Source organism: Asterias rubens, chromosome 1 (genome assembly GCF_902459465.1).
Source record: "Asterias rubens chromosome 1, eAstRub1.3, whole genome shotgun sequence".
In the NCBI taxonomy this organism is placed as follows: Eukaryota; Metazoa; Echinodermata; class Asteroidea; order Forcipulatida; family Asteriidae; genus Asterias; species Asterias rubens.
Window position 1 is genome coordinate 417116 of NC_047062.1, and position 22236 is coordinate 439351.

The following is a 22236-nucleotide window of genomic DNA, read 5'->3' on the forward strand; positions in this document are numbered from 1 at the left end:
TAATATAACTAGAAAACTTGTAGAATACAGGTTTGATACCAATCCATTGAGAGCACAGTGCAGTATAACTACTCCAATAGGTGAAACATTGCACTACACAAAAAATGACATTACTGTGATTGTTCACCAAACATATCAGAGCAAAACAAAACACTACTATAAAATAAAATAAAACAACAACAACGACGCTACATCAATCAACAACAACAACAACAACACAACACAAATGACTAAACTAAAGAACCACCTAAAAGAAACAACTAAACTAAAGAACCACTGATCGCTGATTTCAAGAATCAAAAGCTGTTCCAGCCACTGTTTGGGAACCAAGACATGCCTTCAACTCAAACAGGGTTTAACTTCAATTCCTTTGCAAATGAATCTATCTCAAACCAAGTTGAGAACAAATATCTGGGGAAAATTAGAAGCAACAAAATGGATACCACTTTGTACTCTAAAGAAGATGTAAAGCAACCACTTGAATATGTCCAGCTTAATCCAAAAATTATTCAATCATTATACTAAATAGCTGATACATTTAACATAAACAAAATAACTTGCAGCTTTTTATTTTCAATTAGCTTGCCTGAATTTCATGAAAGCACAAGCACTCACTAGGCTTAATACACTAATTGGTCTTTATTGTCTTGATTACCCGAGCAGTGGGTTGCTTTTATCAACAATACCCATTTCCACTAATAAGCGCTGTGTTTGACCAGAATGCATCCTCAGTAAAACATGTTGAAATTTCCCATGAAAATAAGCAACACTTTTGTTTTTTATTAATACTGAAGATTCAATACCATTAGTATACGTCAACAATAGATCCACATATAAAAACATAGCAAACATGACTAAAAATTACATCAATCAAAATCCATATTAGAAAATATTGTTTTACCCTTAATGGTACTGCCAGCTATCAGTCATATCCATTAATGAGTTCAGTATTTGAGCATCATGTCAATGAATAATGATGTCTTAATCCCATGGGATCCCAGTCACTACAAAGAGGACAATTAAGGCAATACTAATGGAGTGTCATTCAGAACAATTAAGCATTGAATTCAAGAAGTAATTTGATCTAAAGCCTTTGCAGATACTCAAGTAAAACAAACAGAAGAAGATTGATATAATGGAATGATGATAAAACCAAACAGCATATAAAACCCAGCTATTGCATTCATAAGATTAAACACAGCGCTCTGAAAACAATCAACAACTCAATGCCTAGAAATGCCACATAGAAAGAGAATAAAAAGAAGAGTATAATTACATCTTAATTAACCTTTTGTCTCAATACAGATGATGATCGGAGTAATCACCAGGAGGTGGTGGGCGGAGATGCATCTGTTGTGTATCCATCACAAAACCCCCCATGGGTTGGCTATCGGGGCTATAGGCTGACCCGCCCGACATTCCAGGAACTGTAGATTAGAAAAAAGAAAACCAACCAAAACCCACAAAAACCCACTTCATTACATGGCTCAACAAGATGATACTTAGGTAACATCACTACAAAAGTCATCTGTACAACAACAACAACAAAAACAACAACAACAACAACAACAACAACAACAAGAACAGCAACAACAACAACAACAACAAGAACAGCAACAACAACAACAACAACAACAACAACAACAACGACAACAACGACGACGACGACGACGACGACGCAGACGACGCGGACGACGCGGACGACGACGACGACGACGACGACGAAAACAACAACAACTACAACAATATCAACAACAACACCAACAACAGATATAACCCTAACAACTCAAAACCCATTCCATGATTCAGAAGTCTTATAATCCAACACATAGATTAGGTAGACCCAACCATGACAAGCTGAGGCATGGTGAGGGTAAGGTGTCCTATGGTGCCAATTTATTTGGGGGAAAAATACAAAATAATTGAGGGTTTTAAGGGTACAGATCAGGTTTCCTTCTAAGATGCCTAAAGGATCTGAGGTAAGACTGAAGACAAGGCCTGCTGTTCATATAGTTCCTAACTCTCAGAATTGGAAGTTCAAGATACCTTTATGAAGGATACAAAGACAACAGCCAAACTTAATACTTTACATCCCATCCACAGACCAATGCAATGACAGTGTCTTGCTTTAAGGACAAAAGTGTTAAGACCACGACTAGAACCCACACTCTGCCGATAAGAATCACCAGCGCTTAGGTCCATTGAGCTTGACTGTTAAACATGATTTATTTATAACAAACATTGTAAAGAAATTCAAACAGCTCCAAAAAATCAATCCATCACTTTCAGAAAACCTGAAGTATTGGAGTCTTGATGTTATGGTGTCAATTGATCTTGGGAGGCAAGTTGAGATCACATAGTATGGCGTTTTTTACTGAGGAGTGATGAAAATTACTTATAAAATATTCTAAGCAGACATCATTTAAAACAAATCTTAAATGACTTGTTTTAACAATTAAGTATTATAATTCATAAACAATGTCAAGATGTTTACCAAGATGAAAACAATATTGTTTCAAAATGATCACATGGTTCATCCAAATGATGTTATAAACAGGTTTGTTAATTACTGCTTCCTCATGTGGATCCTGCATCAAGGAATTTCATTCGGTTTGGTTGCAGTAAATTTAGTTCATGTTTTTCTGAGCCCTATTTTCCATTCTCACATGATTTGAAAGTGAGGCTGCGATATAGAAACCTTGATGAAGATAACAATCTGCATACATTGATGAAAATTAACCTAAGTCTGATAGTACACAAGCAACTTTTGTTCCCAACATCAAGAATACAGAGAGGGATGTAGCTTTACTTTTGCTCAAATAATGTAGTTCCTATTTGAAAATGAGGGGCTAGATAAGTCTTGTTCTCTGCATAGCCATTTTACTATACTATACAAATGTAAGAAGTGTTCATTGGATGATCATGTATTAACTGTATTCACCGACTCTTTACTAGTTGAAATAACGCACCAATAACCACCACGACAGAGTGGGTATAAGAAGCTTAATACTCAGGGAGTAAGACTGAAGATGGCAAACAAGTGAATTCAATCTATAAATAGCAATTTCCCTGTCTTAAGGACTGTACTCTACCAGCAAACAATACTAGATTCTAGTAAACCTGTACCATTACTACATGGCCTGCCTCCAATAGATCCACAACTGACCCAACTCAATCTTAATATACGACTGATATCAACATTGGAATCTATGTACCTGTAAATTTCTATACCAGAAGGATTTCAGAATTCTGAAAACATCAAATTATTTATTCAAATTGTTAATTCAAGATTCGTTATGCAACTGCAACCGGTACAGCATGCAGATTAAATATGCAGCCAGCAAGAAACAGAAATATTCTATTCACTTTTGAAGTTGTCATGGCAATTGTGTGATACGGAATGTTGTATCATGATGTGACAGGTATGTTTCAAAACCACTCACTTCATAAAGCTGATTACTGCAAACAATGGTCAGCACAGAATAACACTGCTTAGTAGGAACAGACAAAACACAATGAAAAGAATTGTTTGTGAGTGGTTCTCTACTAATGTTAACTGAACAGCATTTCCAACCAAATACATTGTAGCTTTAGGAAGTTGGGCCTACATCTATAATATATGGGTATATGTAGGAAGGATTTCTTGTCCCCAAAGAGGGAAAAATTTCTTTTGCAAAATAGAATCAATGAGGGATTGAGGGCTTACGGACTACAAACACCATTCAGTGACTTTGCATCTTTGTTTGTGAATTTTTTAGATAAAATGGTCGATGCAAAATTTATGACTTTGAGAATTAAATTGTCATAGTGAGCACTTTATTGAGAGTTTGGACTAGAGTATCAGTAGGGTGTAGGTCCCTTTATTGAGAGTTTGGACTAGAGTATCAGTAGGGTGTAGGTCCCTTTATTGAGAGTTTGGACTAGAGTATCAGTAGGGTGTAGGTCCCTTTGAGAGTTTGGACTAGAGTATCAGTAGGGTGCAGGTCCCTTTGAGAGTTTGGACTAGAGTATCAGTAGGGTGTAGGTCCCTTTATTGAGAGTTTGGACTAGAGTATCAGTAGGGTGTAGGTCCCTTTATTGAGAGTTTGGACTAGAGTATCAGTAGGGTGTAGGTCCCTTTATTGAGAGTTTGGACTAGAGTATCAGTAGGGTGTAGGTCCCTTTATTGAGAGTTTGGACTAGAGTATCAGTAGGGTGCAGGTCCCTTTATTGAGAGTTTGGACTAGAGTATCAGTAGGGTGCAGGTCCCTTTATTGAGAGTTTGGACTAGAGTATCAGTAGGGTGCAGGTCCCTTTATTGAGAGTTTGGACTAGAGTATCAGTAGGGTGTAGGTCCCTTTATTGAGAGTTTGGACTAGAGTATCAGTAGGGTGCAGGTCCCTTTATTGAGAGTTTGGACTAGAGTATCAGTAGGGTGTAGGTCCCTTTGAGAGTTTGGACTAGAGTATCAGTAGGGTGTAGGTCCCTTTATTGAGAGTTTGGACTAGAGTATCAGTAGGGTGTAGGTCCCTTTGAGAGTTTGGACTAGAGTATCAGTAGGGTGTAGGTCCCTTTATTGAGAGTTTGGACTAGAGTATCAGTAGGGTGTAGGTCCCTTTGAGAGTTTGGACTAGAGTATCAGTAGGGTGCAGGTCCCTTTATTGAGAGTTTGGACTAGAGTACCAGTAGGGTGCAGGTCCCTTTATTGAGAGTTTGGACTAGAGTATCAGTAGGGTGTAGGTCCCTTTATTGAGAGTTTGGACTAGAGTATCAGTAGGGTGCAGGTCCCTTTATTGAGAGTTTGGACTAGAGTATCAGTAGGGTGTAGGTCCCTTTATTGAGAGTTTGGACTAGAGTATCAGCAGGGTGTAGGTCCCTTTGAGAGTTTGGACTAGAGTATCAGTAGGGTGTAGGTCCCTTTGAGAGTTTGGACTAGAGTATCAGTAGGGTGCAGGTCCCTTTATTGAGAGTTTGGACTAGAGTATCAGTAGGGTGTAGGTCCCTTTGAGAGTTTGGACTAGAGTATCAGTAGGGTGTAGGTCCCTTTATTGAGAGTTTGGACTAGAGTATCAGTAGGGTGTAGGTCCCTTTATTGAGAGTTTGGACTAGAGTATCAGCAGGGTGTAGGTCCCTTTGAGAGTTTGGACTAGAGTATCAGTAGGGTGTAGGTCCCTTTGAGAGTTTGGACTAGAGTATCAGTAGGGTGCAGGTCCCTTTATTGAGAGTTTGGACTAGAGTATCAGTAGGGTGTAGGTCCCTTTGAGAGTTTGGACTAGAGTATCAGTAGGGTGTAGGTCCCTTTATTGAGAGTTTGGACTAGAGTATCAGCAGGGTGTAGGTCCCTTTGAGAGTTTGGACTAGAGTATCAGTAGGGTGTAGGTCCCTTTGAGAGTTTGGACTAGAGTATCAGTAGGGTGCAGGTCCCTTTATTGAGAGTTTGGACTAGAGTATCAGTAGGGTGTAGGTCCCTTTGAGAGTTTGGACTAGAGTATCAGTAGGGTGTAGGTCCCTTTATTGAGAGTTTGGACTAGAGTATCAGTAGGGTGCAGGTCCCTTTATTGAGAGTTTGGACTAGAGTATCAGTAGGGTGTAGGTCCCTTTGAGAGTTTGGACTAGAGTATCAGTAGGGTGTAGGTCCCTTTGAGAGTTTGGACTAGAGTATCAGTAGGGTGCAGGTCCCTTTAAGATGGATATCTCATTCTTGTTCTCCACTGGCAACCAATATTCAAACTGATCAAGTACAAAGGTCTTCTCAACAAACGCAGCTTTTAAGCTAAGGTAAGCTAAGGTTTGCATAAAACAAGTTTGAGTTTGAGTTGTTAGTGATAGTTAGTAGATGACAATCACAGCATGCTTAGAGGGTGTTATGATTGAGATTGTCTACCCACACTTACCTGCACGGTTTGATTGGTCAATCATCGGCTGGACTATCCTACGCCGTGCATTGATGAACCTACAAAATATAAAGACAAATCCACCATCAGTTTCTTTTTGTCTGTACTTATCTGTTTGTGGTCTGATTGTTTTATCAGTGGCACATCTCTTAAACAGTTAAAACTGTTGTTGCATCCCTCAAGATGATCCCTCAAGATGATCCCTCAAGATGATCCCTCAAGATGATCCCTCAAGGTGATCCCTCAAGGTGATCCCTCACGATGATCCCTCACGATGATCCCTCAAGAAGATCCCTCAAGAAGATCCCTCAAGATGATCCCTCAAGATGATCCCTCAAGATGATCCCTCAAGATGATCCCTCAAGGTGATCCCTCAAGGTGATCCCTCAAGGTGATCCCTCAAGGTGATCCCTCAAGGTTATCCCTCAAGGTGATCCCTCAAGGTGATCCCTCACGATGATCCCTCAAGACGATCCCTCAAGAAGATCCCTCAAGATGATCCCTCAAGATGATCCCTCAAGATGATCCCTCAAGATGATCCCTCAAGATGATCCCTCAAGATGATCCCTCAAGATGATCCCTCAAGATGATCCCTCAAGATGATCCCTCAAGATGATCCCTCAAGGTGATCCCTCAAGGTGATCCCTCAAGATGATCCCTCAAGGTGATCCCTCAAGGTGATCCCTCAAGGTGATCCCTCTGATGCCACTTTCAAGGTTGTGTCTTAAACTTTGGTGTGATCCAAAGGGTGATTAGCTTCTGACTGGAAAGGTTGTGTCTTAAACTTTGGTGTGATCCAAAGGGTGATTAGCTTCTGACTGGAAAGGTTGTGTCTTAAACTTTGGTGTGATCCAAAGGGTGATTAGCTTCTGACTGGAAAGGTTGTGTCTTAAACTTTGGTGTGATCCAAAGGGTGATTGACTTCTGACTGGAAAGGTTGTGTCTTAAACTTTGGTGTGATCCAAAGGGTGATTGACTTCTGACTGGAAAGGTTGTGTCTTAAACTTTGGTGTGATCCAAAGGGTGATTGGCTTCTGACTGCAAACTTCATAATTTGTTACAAAACAATTTGGCTGGAATATGATGTTCACATCTCACATCAAGATGATCCCTCAAGGTGATCCCTCAAGGTGATCCCTCTGATGCCACTTTCAAGGTTGTGTCTTAAACTTTGGTGTGATCCAAAGGGTGATTAGCTTCTGACTGGAAAGGTTGTGTCTTAAACTTTGGTGTGATCCAAAGGGTGATTAGCTTCTGACTGGAAAGGTTGTGTCTTAAACTTTGGTGTGATCCAAAGGGTGATTAGCTTCTGACTGGAAAGGTTGTGTCTTAAACTTTGGTGTGATCCAAAGGGTGATTGACTTCTGACTGGAAAGGTTGTGTCTTAAACTTTGGTGTGATCCAAAGGGTGATTGGCTTCTGACTGCAAACTTCATAATTTGTTACAAAACAATTTGGCGGGAATATGATGTTCACATCTCACATCAAAACAATAGAAACTTGATCAACATTTGCCCTCTTTCCATTCCGTCTTTAAAGACCCATTGAGCAATGTAGCCATCAATGTAGCAGCTGACATCTGACTGAGTATAACACCCTACATTAGAATCTCTAACACCAACACCTCGCAAACTACAACCCTCTGACAGATTTCATTTCCAGCGAATCAATGTTTTATCCAAACTCTTTGCACGTTTGTTACTGATAGGTTTGTTGACACATGGAATGATGATTAAGCCATGTGCTCCATTTTTATTTATGTGCCAGCGGTGAAGGGAATATCCTAATAAATAATCTAGCGTGTTGGCGGTTTTACTTGGCCTAACTTTGGGAAGGAAATCCAGTTTGTGGGTCTAGAGTCTGCTACAAATAGAACATAAGAAGATGACTGTTTCTGTGTGTTTGTACGGCGTAATACCTGATGTGGACTGCTCATAATACCTTCAAGGATCAATCATAACCATAGGCTGTTGAGCAATGAAGTTTATCTGATTACCAAACAATTACCAAAAAGTTTGGCAAAGTTTGTTTGCTACAAATTTGTTGTTACCCTCTAGTTTTCTCTAAAAATATCTTACAACTAACCTGTGAGAATTCCATTACATGCTGGGGGGATTCAGAAAATGTTGTATAATGCTTTATGTTTGTCAGAAATTTTGCCCATGTTTATATGTTTGTATTTTGAATTGGAAAATGAAAAAGTTAAACACCCTCATGGTATTCAAGATGTTTTAACATCTGGAATTTCAAGATGTTTTAACATCTGGAATACCATGAAAATTATTAAAATTATTCTCAGAGAAATTTGTACTGACACCAAGTTCCTAAACTAACACTTCCAAACTAAAAGTTGTCAAAATAGTCTTAATAATAATTTCCAATCATCTACCTGAATAAATGTTATCTTCATATGAATACCATTTTGATTGAGAATTTAGAATGTTTATTCTTCAATTTACAGGCAAACTGTTCCATGCAAACACTGAAGAGTATTCAAACATTATTTTCCATTCTTAATTTCATTTTGTTCATGGACAGTAAAATACTCTTTAAAAATGCTTCTTGTAGAACCAAACTTTTCATTTAGAATGTAGTGAAATTGATTGCTTCGTACTTGGCCCCAAAATGACCAAAAGAAACCAGAGCATACTAATCTCAGCTCTGTCAGTGTGGGTTCAGATAATGTTAAGTTAAGTAGAAAACCGTCTTCAAGTCTGACAGAGTCAATCATGAAACTGATCAAATCTACACTCATTAGAAGCATGACATGGCATTTGTTCTTGTACTAACTCATTAACAAAACAAAACAAATATTGTCCAAAAACGTACTAGCTGTAAAGGTAGATAAAAACTTGTTCTTTGTTTTTAAATGAAGTTCTTCTTTATTATTAATGAAACAACTGTTCTAAATTAACTTAGAGAGGGGTTTTTTTGCAAGTAAAAGTTCAGCTTGAGGATTGACTTTATTGCTGTTTGCTGATGTAGATGACGATGTTTAAAGGCTGACATTGAGTTTGACTCTTTTTATCATTGTCAACATTCATGAATTCCACTGCCTTATGTACAACCTTCATCAGTAATTGTCATAGATTCTCAATTACAGATACTCACCATCAAACCGATTATCCAATCCGGCAAACTGTCTCAGCCCACAACCAGCCCCCCCCCCCCCAGCCCCCCATGCCGGCGGGGAAGAGTTTATAACTTTTGAAAGACTGTCAAGTTCAAAGCCCATGGACCCTTGATGCCTCAAATCTGATTACTGAAATACATTATGAATAACCACCAAGCACTAAACATACGAATAAGTCGTCAAAGTGCTTGTCTAATCCTAATCCCTGTCATGTGTCAGACCCCATCATCCTTGCCTTAGTGTTGAGGTGACAAGTACTTACCAATTGTTAACTTGTAGGATCGTCAAGCCTGTGTCTTGCGCTAGTTGCTTCTTCTGTTCTTCAGAGGGATAAGGGTGCTGTGAGATCAGAGAGAAGACACAAAATAAGAAGGAAAGTGCAGAGTCATGAGTAATGCATGCAGTCAATCCGACAACGTGGAAGCAACTTTATAAATGATCAATCAATGCAATGGTATGCTTCACTTGTGTGTGACAGAAGTTTCTTAGAAGCTAGTGCTATATGACAGGATTACATTCCTTTGAATATAGTGCTATGACGAATCAGCCACTACTCTTTTATCTGTCATGTACTTTATTTCAACCTCCCCATCCCATTAGCTAGAGTGTCTATGTCTACCAGGCCTGTATTCTTAAGCTGAATGCCAAACTTCCTACTACAACTTCATTATATAGTAGGGTCTTAAACTCCAACTAGCTAAATTATGGCAGTGATAAAACAAAGATCATTCTGAGACATACAAATTTAGAGCGCTGCATGCAAACAAAAGTGCATTAACTGCCAGGTCCAAATTCATAGAGCTGCTTTTAAAAGCAGAATACTGCTTGACAGTTTTCTGCTTAGCGCAATTTGGCAGGATACCAGTTACATTTTGTACATGAACAAGGGTATTTTAGATGGTTACCTCATCTGGTAAGCATATTTTGTTTGTGCTCTATGAATTTTGGCCTTGGTCATGACAATAAGGCGGGTTGGGTCATAACTTACAGTAAGATGCTGAAATAACCACGCCCTCATGATGTTTGTTGCTGATTTAGGGAAGATGCCTCGTTTCTTCTGGCGTTTAGATGCTCTATCATCATCATCATCTTCACCCGTTCCTTCACCTGAACCAAGACTGTTATCAAGACCACCATCTGATCATACAAAGATATAAAGCAGAAATATAAATCAAAAGTGACAATCAACGGAAGGTTAAAATAACTATAATAATACTTTACAGGTCTATCACATCATGACCTTTGGAAGAGTATAAGCTTTAAAATATTCATTCAATTCCCACATATATTTGGTTTGCTTTTATATTCACTCCTATCCTCTAGTTTCAATAAACACACTGCACAACCAGACTGTGAAAGTTTAATCAAATTCAGTGGTCAGAAAGTTGTATTTTCAGTGATTTGGTTTTGGTGTTCATATAATACTCTGTAGGATTGGTACTGGTATGGGTTTTATAATGACAGAGCTTTTAGAAAAGCTGTGTAATGAAGTGTCTTCAAAGAAATGTCATTCAAGGTTCACGGGAAGCTGTAATGTGTTTCATTCCAGAATCTACAAAATAAGTAGGATTTGAAACTTTGCATGTTGGGAGGAAGACGATCAGAGCATACTGATCAAAATATTCAGTTGTTAACAACCGGTTCTTTTCAGAACCAACATTAACCTCACCCAATCTACAAAATGTTGTCAACCATCACACAGTGAAGGATATAAGGCAACACTGTTGCATCAGTATGGTTGAACACAACAGAAAAATCAGGACAAATTCTGCTCTAAAGTGAAAATACAGAGTTTGCCGCATGTTAAAAAGGAAAGGCTTTAAACTCTCATTTACCATATAAAGATTGGACTAAGGATGACCACATTGTTACTTCATCTTTTAATGATCAAATTATGAGATCAGGATAAATAAGTGCAGTAACCTAACACTAATGTACTACAACATACCACCTAGCCACTCAAAAGTAGTTTCCTTTTATATTTCTACAATTGAATTCCTGTTTTAGTTGCTGAAGTTTCTCACTCAATGCGGTGGAAGAACTTGTAACAGATGTTGAATGGTGTTATTTGATAACCTTAATTACCATGAACTACAAACTAACCTGCCTCTTGTCATTAGGAAAGAGAGTAGACCAAACACCTCCCACAAAAAAAACTAGATCCTGTTTATTACAAACTGCCAACTCAGGCCATGCTAGTGATTCCGTCAGGAGGTGGGGGGGGGGGAATCCATTAGGGAATGAGTGGAAATAGTGATTAAAACCGGAGCATCTTGAAAGTATCTGTTTGCAGAACACTCTTCAAGTCCAACTACCATGGCTGTTAATGAATACTGCATATATACATTGGTCATACATGTGACACTCAGCAAACCTAAAGTTGCTTTTGTTATTCCAAACAATAACCAACTACCAGTATATTCTATAATACATGAAAACTCAACATGGCATTCAGTTTGACAGAATTTCTTATTACATTTTCAGCCATTTTCTAATCAGCCTTCAGAGAGAATGACAATAACTTACATGTAACTAAAATCTGTGTGAATGAGTTGAGGTTATGAACTGTCCAGTCTAGTTTTCAAGAATAATGTATTCCACAGCAAGATCTATTCAGAATTATCACTTTCTACATCAACAATTGCTTTCAATGAAGAGATGAGTCATTCTTTTGGGGTAAAATTATGCACAATTGTATCCCAGCTTTGAAACTGAAATAATAATAGAGTATTTTCTGACCTGTTTCACTATTGTTATCTCCAGAGTGCATTTGAGCGACCATGCTTGTGAGTGGTGTATCTGATCCTGCATTAGAGTGAGTATCATCTTGTTGTTGGCCATGATTGCCTAGAGGTAAGCTTCCTGAATGTTGGCTGTAGTTACTGCTAGGTTGTTGCAGACCACTAGATGGAGTAAGAGCTCCTTGTGCAGGAGGACCCACCGAGCCCTACAAACAAGAAAACAGCAATAATCAACCATCTGTAAATACACAGTCTATAAAACAATGAATGCAGTTAGGACATACAATAGTTTAAAACTTTATTTTTATAAAAACATGAAATTTCACAAAGGTCATTTTTAGGTCAATACGAATGCATTATTATAAGTAGATAATCCAAAATAGATGCCAATTAATCGGCCAATGTCACTGCTAAGTTTTAGACTCATAAATCACCTTGCAATTGCTGCAATCTAAATAAGAATGTTTACAATCCTGTAAAAACACAAACCTGCCGTTTCACTGAGACAGGATCACCAAAACTGAGGAAACGTTCACAGGATGGAAATAAATTGCATCCTTTAAAAACTAACTAATTATATATTCAAATTATGCAGTCAAATTGTCCACACACAAAATATAGGGCCTTTTACAAATACAAATTTTCATGAGTAAATATTTGTCTTTTATTCTTAAATTTTAAGCTTTATTGATCTGTATCAAATTCCGAAATTAATTGATGCAGGAAAAGGCCTATTTTCAATAATTGTATTTTGCATTTTTACAAACAGCCACTCATCTCAAAAGAACCAAACTGTACATTGAACAAGAGCACAGATGAAGTTCATATCAGGCTTTATATAAACCAGAACCACCCCAACTCATTGAGAGATTGTTATTACATGGTGTTACCGCAAACTTTTCTATATATGTTTTATATAAATTGTTCAGTTAATTCCATACATTTTCATATAATCGGGTTTAGGCCTAATTATCTTGCCAATAAAAGTCTTCCTAAGGGTTCAATTCAAACATATTCCACTCCGTAAATTGGCCCAAATCCAATAGTCATTATAAAATAACCGAGTTTCACTTCTCGATATTCCAAGAGTACAGCTTTAGGGCATCAGTGACACATTCTTCTGTCAAGGAGCTGTCTTTGTAAATTACTTGACAACAACAGGGAGCCACTCAATACTGCCTTGGTGCCTTGGTGTTATTGGCAACATTTTTCCAGGAATATTAAATTCACAGAATTGTTGGTAGATGTGTATTAGTTTCTACATTAAAAAAACAAACTAAAATACTCTGGAATTTTGTACATTAGGGAGCCAGCAAGCAGTATTCTCCCTTAACAGTGGTTTGCTGGTCAAAGCCAAGTTAAAACATGGACCAGTCAAAATTCACTCTGAGTGGTCTCGCTGACTAGTTCAGTTTTGAAAAGCATCACTACTTCATTTGAATTATATCGACTATTGAAAAAGCTAAGAGGACTAAAATAACAAGCGAGCTGGTCCTGCTTGGCAAGCCACTGAAAATGACAAGCTAGCTGGTCCTGCTTGGCAAGCCACTGAAAATGACAAGCTAGCTGGTCCTGCTTGGCAAGCCACTGAAAATGACAAGCGAGCTGGTCCTGCTTGGCAAGCCACTGAAAATGACAAGCTAGCTGGTCCTGCTTGGCAAGCCACTGAAAATGACAAGCTAGCTGGTCCTGCTTGGCAAGCCACTGAAAATGACAAGCGAGCTGGTCCTGCTTAGCAAGCCACTGAAAATGACAAGCTAGCTGGTCCTGCTTGGCAAGCCACTGAAAATGACAAGCTAGCTGGTCCTGCTTGGCAAGCTACTGAAAATGACAAGCTAGCTGGTCCTGCTTGGCAAGCCACTGAAAATGACAAGCTAGCTGGTCCTGCTTGGCAAGTCACTAAAAATGTGAAGGGCAAACCCTGCCAAATTGAATCTTTCTTTGAAACATGAAGTGTGCCAAACAAGAGGTGTGAATGAGGACCAGTAATCCTGCACCATTTCTGTATTTTAAACCATAGAACAATGGTGAGAGAAAGGAAGTTGAAGAATCTGAATTCTTATAGTTTATTTATCACATGTGAAGTCTTTGAAAGAAAGTAATGACATGTCTTTCACATAGTGTGTTTTTTTTCTTATTTTTTAATCTCTGTATATTTTCCTGTAATTCGACCTCCGGTCGCCATGGGAATTTGTTTTTAAAATAATAAACCAATTATGAATGAAAAATGAATGAATATTCTAGTGTGATTTTAGTTGGTTTATTGCTATAGTTTGACAATTTTATTCAAACTTCCATCATCAATAGGCCGTACAAGATCCATGCATAATATTGAGACATGAATGGAAGTTAAAACAAGAAGGTAGGAGAGGGTGGAGTAGGAAGGGATAGTAGGCTCTACTCTAATCAATGCCACAGTGAGGTCTAATATAAAGAACATGTTGGGGGTGGGGGAAAGGAAACAAGAGTTTCCATCAGAATTCAAGGACATGTTTCAATAGATCAGTAATAACAATTAATAAATACCTTGGACGGTTTCAAGTCTTTGATTGGTCAAAACCCGGTCACGTGGGGGGTGTGTTAACAGTCGGTATAAAGCCGGGCTTTGGAAAATAGCAAATAAGAGGCCCCTTAATCAGCATACATTGTGTAAACCTTGCGCGTTGCACTGTATCGCATGCTTATATATTTATATCCATGTTATAGTTTCATTGCAACTTCGCGCACTTGCGCGTACACACTGAAAAGGTAACAGGTGCGCGCGTAAACTCATTTGTCCATTTATATGGTATCGTTTACAGCGACATGCGACATGCTCATGCGCGCGTATTTGCGCACGAAGAACAGCTATCATCCAATCAATTGCCTCCTTTGACCCCAGTGAAGGCGCTGAACAGACCATTATTTAAAAGAGTCACTGTCTCAAAGATCAGTAATGCACGAAAGAGATGGGAACCATCAAAAGCACAAATATGGCTCTTGAACATGTCTGGGAGTATCGCCGAGAGAAAAGTCACAAAATTTGGACAATTTTAGCCGTTTATTTCGTTAAAAAGGTATTTATTAATGGGATCTTGCTCGGTCCGTTACAAGCGCACGCAGTGAAGACCGAGTCCTCGCACTGTTATTCCCTAATTACAACATTTTATCAAGTATAGGACTGATAGCAATGGGAATCAAACACTGTTGACTACAATTACTTTTTCTCTTTGATTAACTAAATCATACATTCAATTAAAAGTAGGTTTTGACAACAGTGATTTGAAAACTCTTCTCATCAAACAATTTTCGAATAGTTGGTTGTATAATGGCAGGATGATTTTAAAATAAAGTGGTGACAATAATAAATTCAAATCTGTTTATTTTTAATTCCTATGTAGGACTATTTGAATAATTCAATTCCTAACTAAAAACTGAAAACATGTTCACAGAATGTACAACTCTGAAAATATTTGGTGTTTTGGGGTTTTTTTTCTTTTCTTTTCTTATGCTGCTTCATTTTAGATTGATCAATACCTACTGGATTCAACAATATTTTTGATTGAATTATTTGATGTTTTTTTTTGCACATTGCATATCCATTATGAGTTACAGCCATTCTATTATTTAATAGCCAATGCAGCGCCTTGTACACATAACACGACTGAATTTCTCAACTATCTCTACATAAATCATACTTGTCAGAATCCATCAAAGTAACTTGTTTTATTCATCGTTGAATCTCTTCATTCCATGTTTGCTTTGTTTTAACACTATGGGCAAAAGAGTTTTTTTTAGTCAATAAGCAATTTCCTCAGTCATTAGGCAATTACTTTCTAACAGCATGGTTCAATGTTCAGTCATGTGTAGTCTAATCTGATCAAAGTAGAATTAGTATTTGATTGACAGCTGATTGGACTGGCTGGTCATCTTAAACCAACTCAATCTCCGCTAAATCCTTCAATACTTGACTCACTACATGTTCTCACTCACTCTTACTTCTTTTCTTTTTTTTCAAATTTCCTTGGGCTTTTTTATTCAGAGTCCAATTTTCTTGATAAGAGCAAATTTTCATCAGGTTAAGTGGTGCGCTATCAATCCTTGGTTGAGCTCTATGTATGGTCTGCATGTGGTGTTTAGGGGATTCATTTACTCAGCTTTAATTAATCTGAATACGTTCTAATGTTTAGTGAATTTAACTGTAATTCAACAAACAAATGCTAACAAGTAGAAGGAGTAAATTAATGGCATTTATTTAATCTGATTTGCTCAGATCATTGATAAATTGTGTTGAAATCCAATTTATCTTAAAGGAAACATGATTGAATATGATGCAGAAAATATCAACTTGATTTCAGAAATAGATAGGCCCATGTCTTCAGTGTTCTCCAATCCACAATAACCAGTTAACGCAGGATGACGTGCCAGCGCGCCTGTTTCAAACCAAGAGATGTGAAGGTTATATTTTCGTGTCACCGGACTGAAGCAAGGACAATCATACTTGTTTACAGCATTTATGTACGGACTGAAACAAGGACAATCATACTTGTTTACAGCATTTATGTACGGACTGAAACAAGGACAATCATACTTGTTTACAGCATTTATGTACGGACTGAAACAAGGACAATCATACTTGTTTACAGCATTTATGTATCAACCATACAAAGAGGTAGTTGGACATATCGATTCTGCTGTTATAGCGAGGCATCCAGAGGCTTTCATCATCATATTTTATTGTATATTTTATTGTAAACTGAGTCCATACATGAATGTATCATCATCACAATATTATTTGTGTATAAGGAAACAACCCTACAGAATTTCACATTGTTTAATCTGAGCCAGTTGCAATTAATGCTACAGTAAGCATGGTAAGCTTAGTATTAATTTGTTGATGCTTAGGAGCCTGCTCAAAAACTTCTAACACAAAATCCTCCAATCGTTTAATTATTTAAAAAAAAAATAATAAGATCTATGCATTCACCTTAAAAATTAACTATCCACTTCTCCTTGTTGAATTGGGCACATTTATATATATAATTATATATAAATAAATAAAAAAATAAAATAAAAAAATATTGTTAAACTGATCAACATTCCAAATTATTGTGTGAATTTTCTAGCAGTTTAAAAACGTACAAGCACGATCTATTATTAATTTAAATCACATTGTTTCCTCAGTGAACTTTTCCTAGGAATAGTTTGACTTCCAAGTGAAATGCTGAAATGGCATTCTTTCATTCTTATGCAGCTCAACCACAACAAATATTACCAAACCCACAAAATACATGTATCAATATTTTGGCAGGCTAGAATACTGAACAAACAGAGTCACGTTTTGCTATAACCTCTGCAATGCCTGGTGTTCTTATCCTTTGTCCTGTCCTAGTGTAACCCAACAAACAAGCTGCATATACCCCTATGCCTGTTTACACACAACACTGTATTGCACAATGCAATGAGCAGCTTCTTGGCTTGCTGGCTATAATCCTATACAGCTTGTGTGTGTAATGTGTGTATACCACAGTTTGACCTCCTAAGGTCATGTTTATTTTTTGATGGATTGGTTTACATTAGCTGGTTGGAGGAGGCCCCATTTTCTCTCTCACTCTCTCTAGTCTTAAGGCTTCTAGTAGGGATTGACTCAGATAGGATACAAGCTTGTGTAAACACAGTTCCTTTTTATTTATTAACTTTAAAGGAAAAGCTACTTCATTTGTATTCCTGTATCTATTCTTTTTACATGTTTGTTAATAATAATAGGGATGAATTTTCTTTGTACAAAATTATTACTCTACAAAGAATTTTGTCCAATCTTCACAGATTTTAAAATGTACAAGTTTCCCTTACCCTAACGTTTTTTTATTTATCAATTTGGTAATGTAACTTTCAACATGAAGATTGAAGATAATGTGATTGTATTTTCTGACTGATTTATGGATGTATAGAGGCTACTTTATTATTTCCGAATTGTCACTATAACAAAAAATGGTCAAGCTACATTGAAAACCTTCTCAACAAGATGTAGGTCTTCTTTACAAAATGCTAGCTATGGTTTAATCCAGTCACAAACATAAATATTTGCTAGAATTTATAAAATGGTAAATGTTGTTATGATTATTCACTGTGGGAAAAAAGGAAATTGGGCTATGGTTAAACATACACAAGCTGCATGCTTCAACTGCTGTACAGTATATCATTACACAATCTGTGTACAAAGTACTGACAAATTTATGAATATGTGTCAAAATAAATAGTTTGCAGTCTTAAAGAGTGAGAGTATTAGGACCATAAATATCACGCTTCATGGTTTCCCAGTTTGGTGTTTTTTTGGTAACTTGTTTTGTTGACATTTGTTGTTATTGTCAATATCAAGCCCTGTAAAGTGTTCAGATCCTGATGCATATGCTGTGAACATTATAGATCTAATTCTAAAATTCTTCAAAATGCAGACATTGTTGTGTTGTTTGTCTATAATATGTAAACACATTTTCTTTTAATGACATGATCACTCAGCAGAAATCCCCGATACATTATGTGATACTAGTATGGACTACCATGGAGGAATAATTCCTCCATGGGACTACTAACCCACATCCTTTGTTCTTAGAGTGTACAGAAAGTATATATCACTGAGGTTAGCTGGTTTGCGTGGTCTGGCATCAGGGTTTTTATGAATGGTTTACTATTACATTTAGGGGCCGTTCATAATTATTGATGTTTTAAAATTTCGATTTCTTTTCCAAAGACGAACGTGGGCACACATTTTATTACCCCACGTTTGTCCTGCTCACCCGGATGCGATTTACCCACGTTTATCCAGGGGGAAAAAAATACGCGGCCCAAATCTCACTTGGGTCATCCTCCCAATGGTATTTCACTGTGGGGCCGGCCACACGCATGTTTTTTTTTTAGTCACGCACACTTTACATTATTTTGTACAGTGTACATAATCGTAGTACGTACATTCTGCTTCGCTTCGTCATGGCGCGCAGGAACGCTGGTACGCAGGCAAGTCAAACTTCGCTTTTTTATTCTTATTTATTAATTTTTTTTATGAAAAGTGAATTTCGATTTTCAATTATTTACCTTGACCCACCCAACCACTAATCGAAAAAAAAAATTAAAAAATTAAAAAACCGACAATTATGAATGGCCCCCTTATAGAGTGTTAATATAACTTTTAAGAGCCAAAGAAAAGTCGCATAGTTATGAGTTTATCATTGTGACTTGAAGTAGAGTTTTGTACACAGTGAAAGCCTTATTGTCAAGAGTTATACATCATTGACTTTATGGAGTCATTACAAGTCACTACTTTCAAATCAACCTACCTATTGTACACAACGCAATCAAGCGGTTAAAACATCCTTTCGAATACAGCAGTCACATTTATTGAGAGAAAACAAACAACAAATTGGTATTAATATTAACTTTATAATCAGCGAGGCTTCAGATTGAAACTTATAAAACATGTCATCTACATGTTCTTGATCAGTCTACCTTTATGACTAAACATTGGAACATCGCTCTCTCAAGTAAACAAAGCTGCTTTTCAATCTCTAGACCTTTATCAATTACTCTGAGACCTAATTCATTATCAATAGTTTATCTGGTGTTGTTTGATCAAATTAAACATTATCAGTTACTGCTGAATTAATGACATCTATCAGACTGGAAGTATTGATAAAACTCAGTATCAGACAGTTTGTTGATTTACTTTGTAACTCCATACATTGATTCTATCAGATTTGTGCTGATACCATTGATAGTGACACAGTTTTTTACAAGCTAGGTAGGCCATGGGTAGGCATACTTCAGATTATGGCTCTTTTGTTCACTTTAAACATCACAATTTCATGTTCTTTTATCTAATAAAAATGAAATACCAATGGTTAATGGTCACATGTGTGGGTGATGTTCATTTGATATACTGAAATGATTGTTTGCAATTTACTTGAAACTTATTTTGATATTGTTGCTCCCTTTCATTTTTCCTTTTTATTTTAATACATAGTTCAACATAATAAATATGACGGGTCAAACAGGTCGCATCAAGACCAACATTTTCAAATGAGGATAAAAAATAGGTTTGGTTTGCCTTTAGTTTGTACACGATCTTGCTGTCAAAATACCTGTATTTATTATGTGTATGCCTAGATACAGCCTAGAGTCAGTGTACTGTGTGGCATGTACTTGACGCAAAAAACAAAGAGGGAAGCCATGCATTTGTTGAAAATTTGAGGCAAATTACCTGAAAATCTAAGTTTGCAACTTATTTCCCTTTAGGCCCAAAACACCAGTTCCATGTCTTACAAGTTAATCCCTATTATTTACTGTGCTAGTCTGGGACTAAGCCAAGTTAGTTACCATAGCAACATGTGGCCAATTAAAGATATTTTTGTAGCCAGTTTGTCCCCGTTGCCATGTATGCATCTCCTTAGAGGCAGTGACCCTTAACCACCAGACTTTCCCTTTAAAACTCTTATCTTTGGTGGTGTGGTGTTTTTACAGAGAGGTCATGGGGGTCGCTTGAATATTGTAGACAGGTTAATGCTTTAAAAACGTTTTTCAAATCTGAGATTATCAATTTGTAGGGAAATTGGTCATGTTGTTTTAAAAGCAAAAAGAGTAAATTGTCAAAAGAATCAAAATGCAAAATGACAGGAATGTAGTTTTGAAATGTTTCTCAAATTTGTAATGTAATCAACGCAAACGAGCGATTAAATGGGTTTAGTCATTAGTAGGCCTAGTAAATAGTAAATCATTACGATATAAAACCTCAATGGTACATGTAATCAACAATTCACACAAACATGAGCAACATTGCCATGACCAAAACAAGACAATATGAGAGAATATGAGTGCACAAACTGTAAATATTGATGACAGGTTGGACACACAATGTTTAGGAAACGAAAGGATTGGAATAATTTGCTCATCAAACACAAAATCATGAATCAGTAGTAATTATAAACTAATATGTTAAGCTGGGAATTAAATTGAATTGGCAAACGAAGGTTCCAACTACCCAACAATAATTGTGTCCATGATGCAATCTGAACCTAATTACTTCACACGAAACTGATGAGAACTCCCACATATACTAATCAACTCTAAGTGACATTGAAATATCAAGAAAAAAATTAAAGAGCAACATATATCACTTCAAGACAGCATGAACGATTGAATTCTGCATCAACCCTTTACACAGGTCATAGTATATAAACTCATCTTTTGCAAACGAATATCCACAATATCTGATTCTAGCAGGTTTGAAATTGGATTTTGTTATCACTCTTCCATTCATTTATGTTAGTTCTCCAGCATTTCTCTTTAAGAAATCTCAGAGGGATCTTAAGATTTCTTCACCAAGCACCAGCAGTGTGAACAGTGTGAACACTGTGCCTTAAGCATAAGTTGATGGGCCAGGCATTGTGAAGAGGGTTTATTGCTTTTAGAACTAAGCCCCACTGTAGCGTGTACACTCACCAGTATCCAATACATTTCCCTAACACAAACAATGATTCTTGAAATAGATTAAAATCTGGCTTGGTATACAGGGCATTTGTATTCATCAAGGAATCCACAAAGTGGATATACTTCTTGTATATATTTGAGATGTATGCATGAATGCATGCATAGCTAGGGAGCCTGTAGTAGTGGCTGTCAGGCAAGGCAGCTCAGGAGGTCAGAGCAAACACTCTCTCACCACTGCCCCCATCAATCAAACCATTGCCATTAGCAAGAGGGTTCTAGCGGCCAGCACGCACACAACCCCCCTTCTCTCTCTCTAGCTCTCGCTTCTCGCTGCCGACACCGACAACAACAGACTAAAAGAAGAAGGAAAAAACCCTAATGGTAATAATCTCTGAGCGCAGAGAGACCGGAGAGAGGGAAAAGGCTTGCAATGATGATGATGCCGGTGAAGCAATCAGGCATGATGATGCAGACATTAGATTAATGTAAACCCTAGCGCTTTTAAAGCCTCGCTCTTTTCTCTTTACTCATACACTCTGATCGTTATCGTTCCTTACAATGCATCCATGACCAAAACTAATTGGGAATTATTTTCCAATTTAAAAGAGAATTTCATAAGGATTCATTTTACTTAAGCCTTGCCTACTCAATTTGATAAAACTGATGTTGATGGAATGGCCCATAATTAAAGGAAACAAATTGTTCTTATTTTCAGTAAAATGGTACCATGGCCAGCCTAATATTTCCTGTTTAAACTCAAATTCCTAGCTATTGCATTTACATACATATATAATTAGTAATTCCTAGCTATTGCATTTACATACATATATAATTAGTAATTCAAGTTAACTCTTACTGAATATTTCTTGCAGCAAATTATCTTTTAAAAAATGTGAAGATTTTTGTAATAACGCACACATTTCAGCGGGATGTCAAAATTTGAAATAAAGGTCAATTGAGTTCAATACCTGCCCAAAGAGATGAGAAATAAATATTTGTGTTCTGTATCGTGAGTTAAATTGTATGTGTG

General features: G+C 37.1%; 1 protein-coding gene across 3 annotated transcripts in view; it reads right to left on the bottom strand.

The window, feature by feature from the left end:
* The window catches only part of LOC117294794 (homeobox protein Meis1-like), a 75309-nt gene that overhangs the window by 22522 nt on the left and 30551 nt on the right, over positions 1–22236 (bottom strand). The window contains exons 7-11 of one of the 3 annotated variants that reach the window (XM_033777336.1): positions 11746–11953; positions 9995–10143; positions 9269–9345; positions 5874–5932; positions 1277–1427 (exon numbers count right to left, since the gene is read on the bottom strand). In XM_033777336.1, the coding sequence (XP_033633227.1) occupies positions 1297–1427; positions 5874–5932; positions 9269–9345; positions 9995–10143; positions 11746–11953 (624 nt within the window). In that variant the 3' untranslated portion in view covers positions 1277–1296. The remainder of the gene's footprint in view (positions 1–1276; positions 1428–5873; positions 5933–9268; positions 9346–9994; positions 10144–11745; positions 11954–22236) is intronic. The other 2 variants (XM_033777330.1, XM_033777322.1) reach the window with 2 other exon arrangements.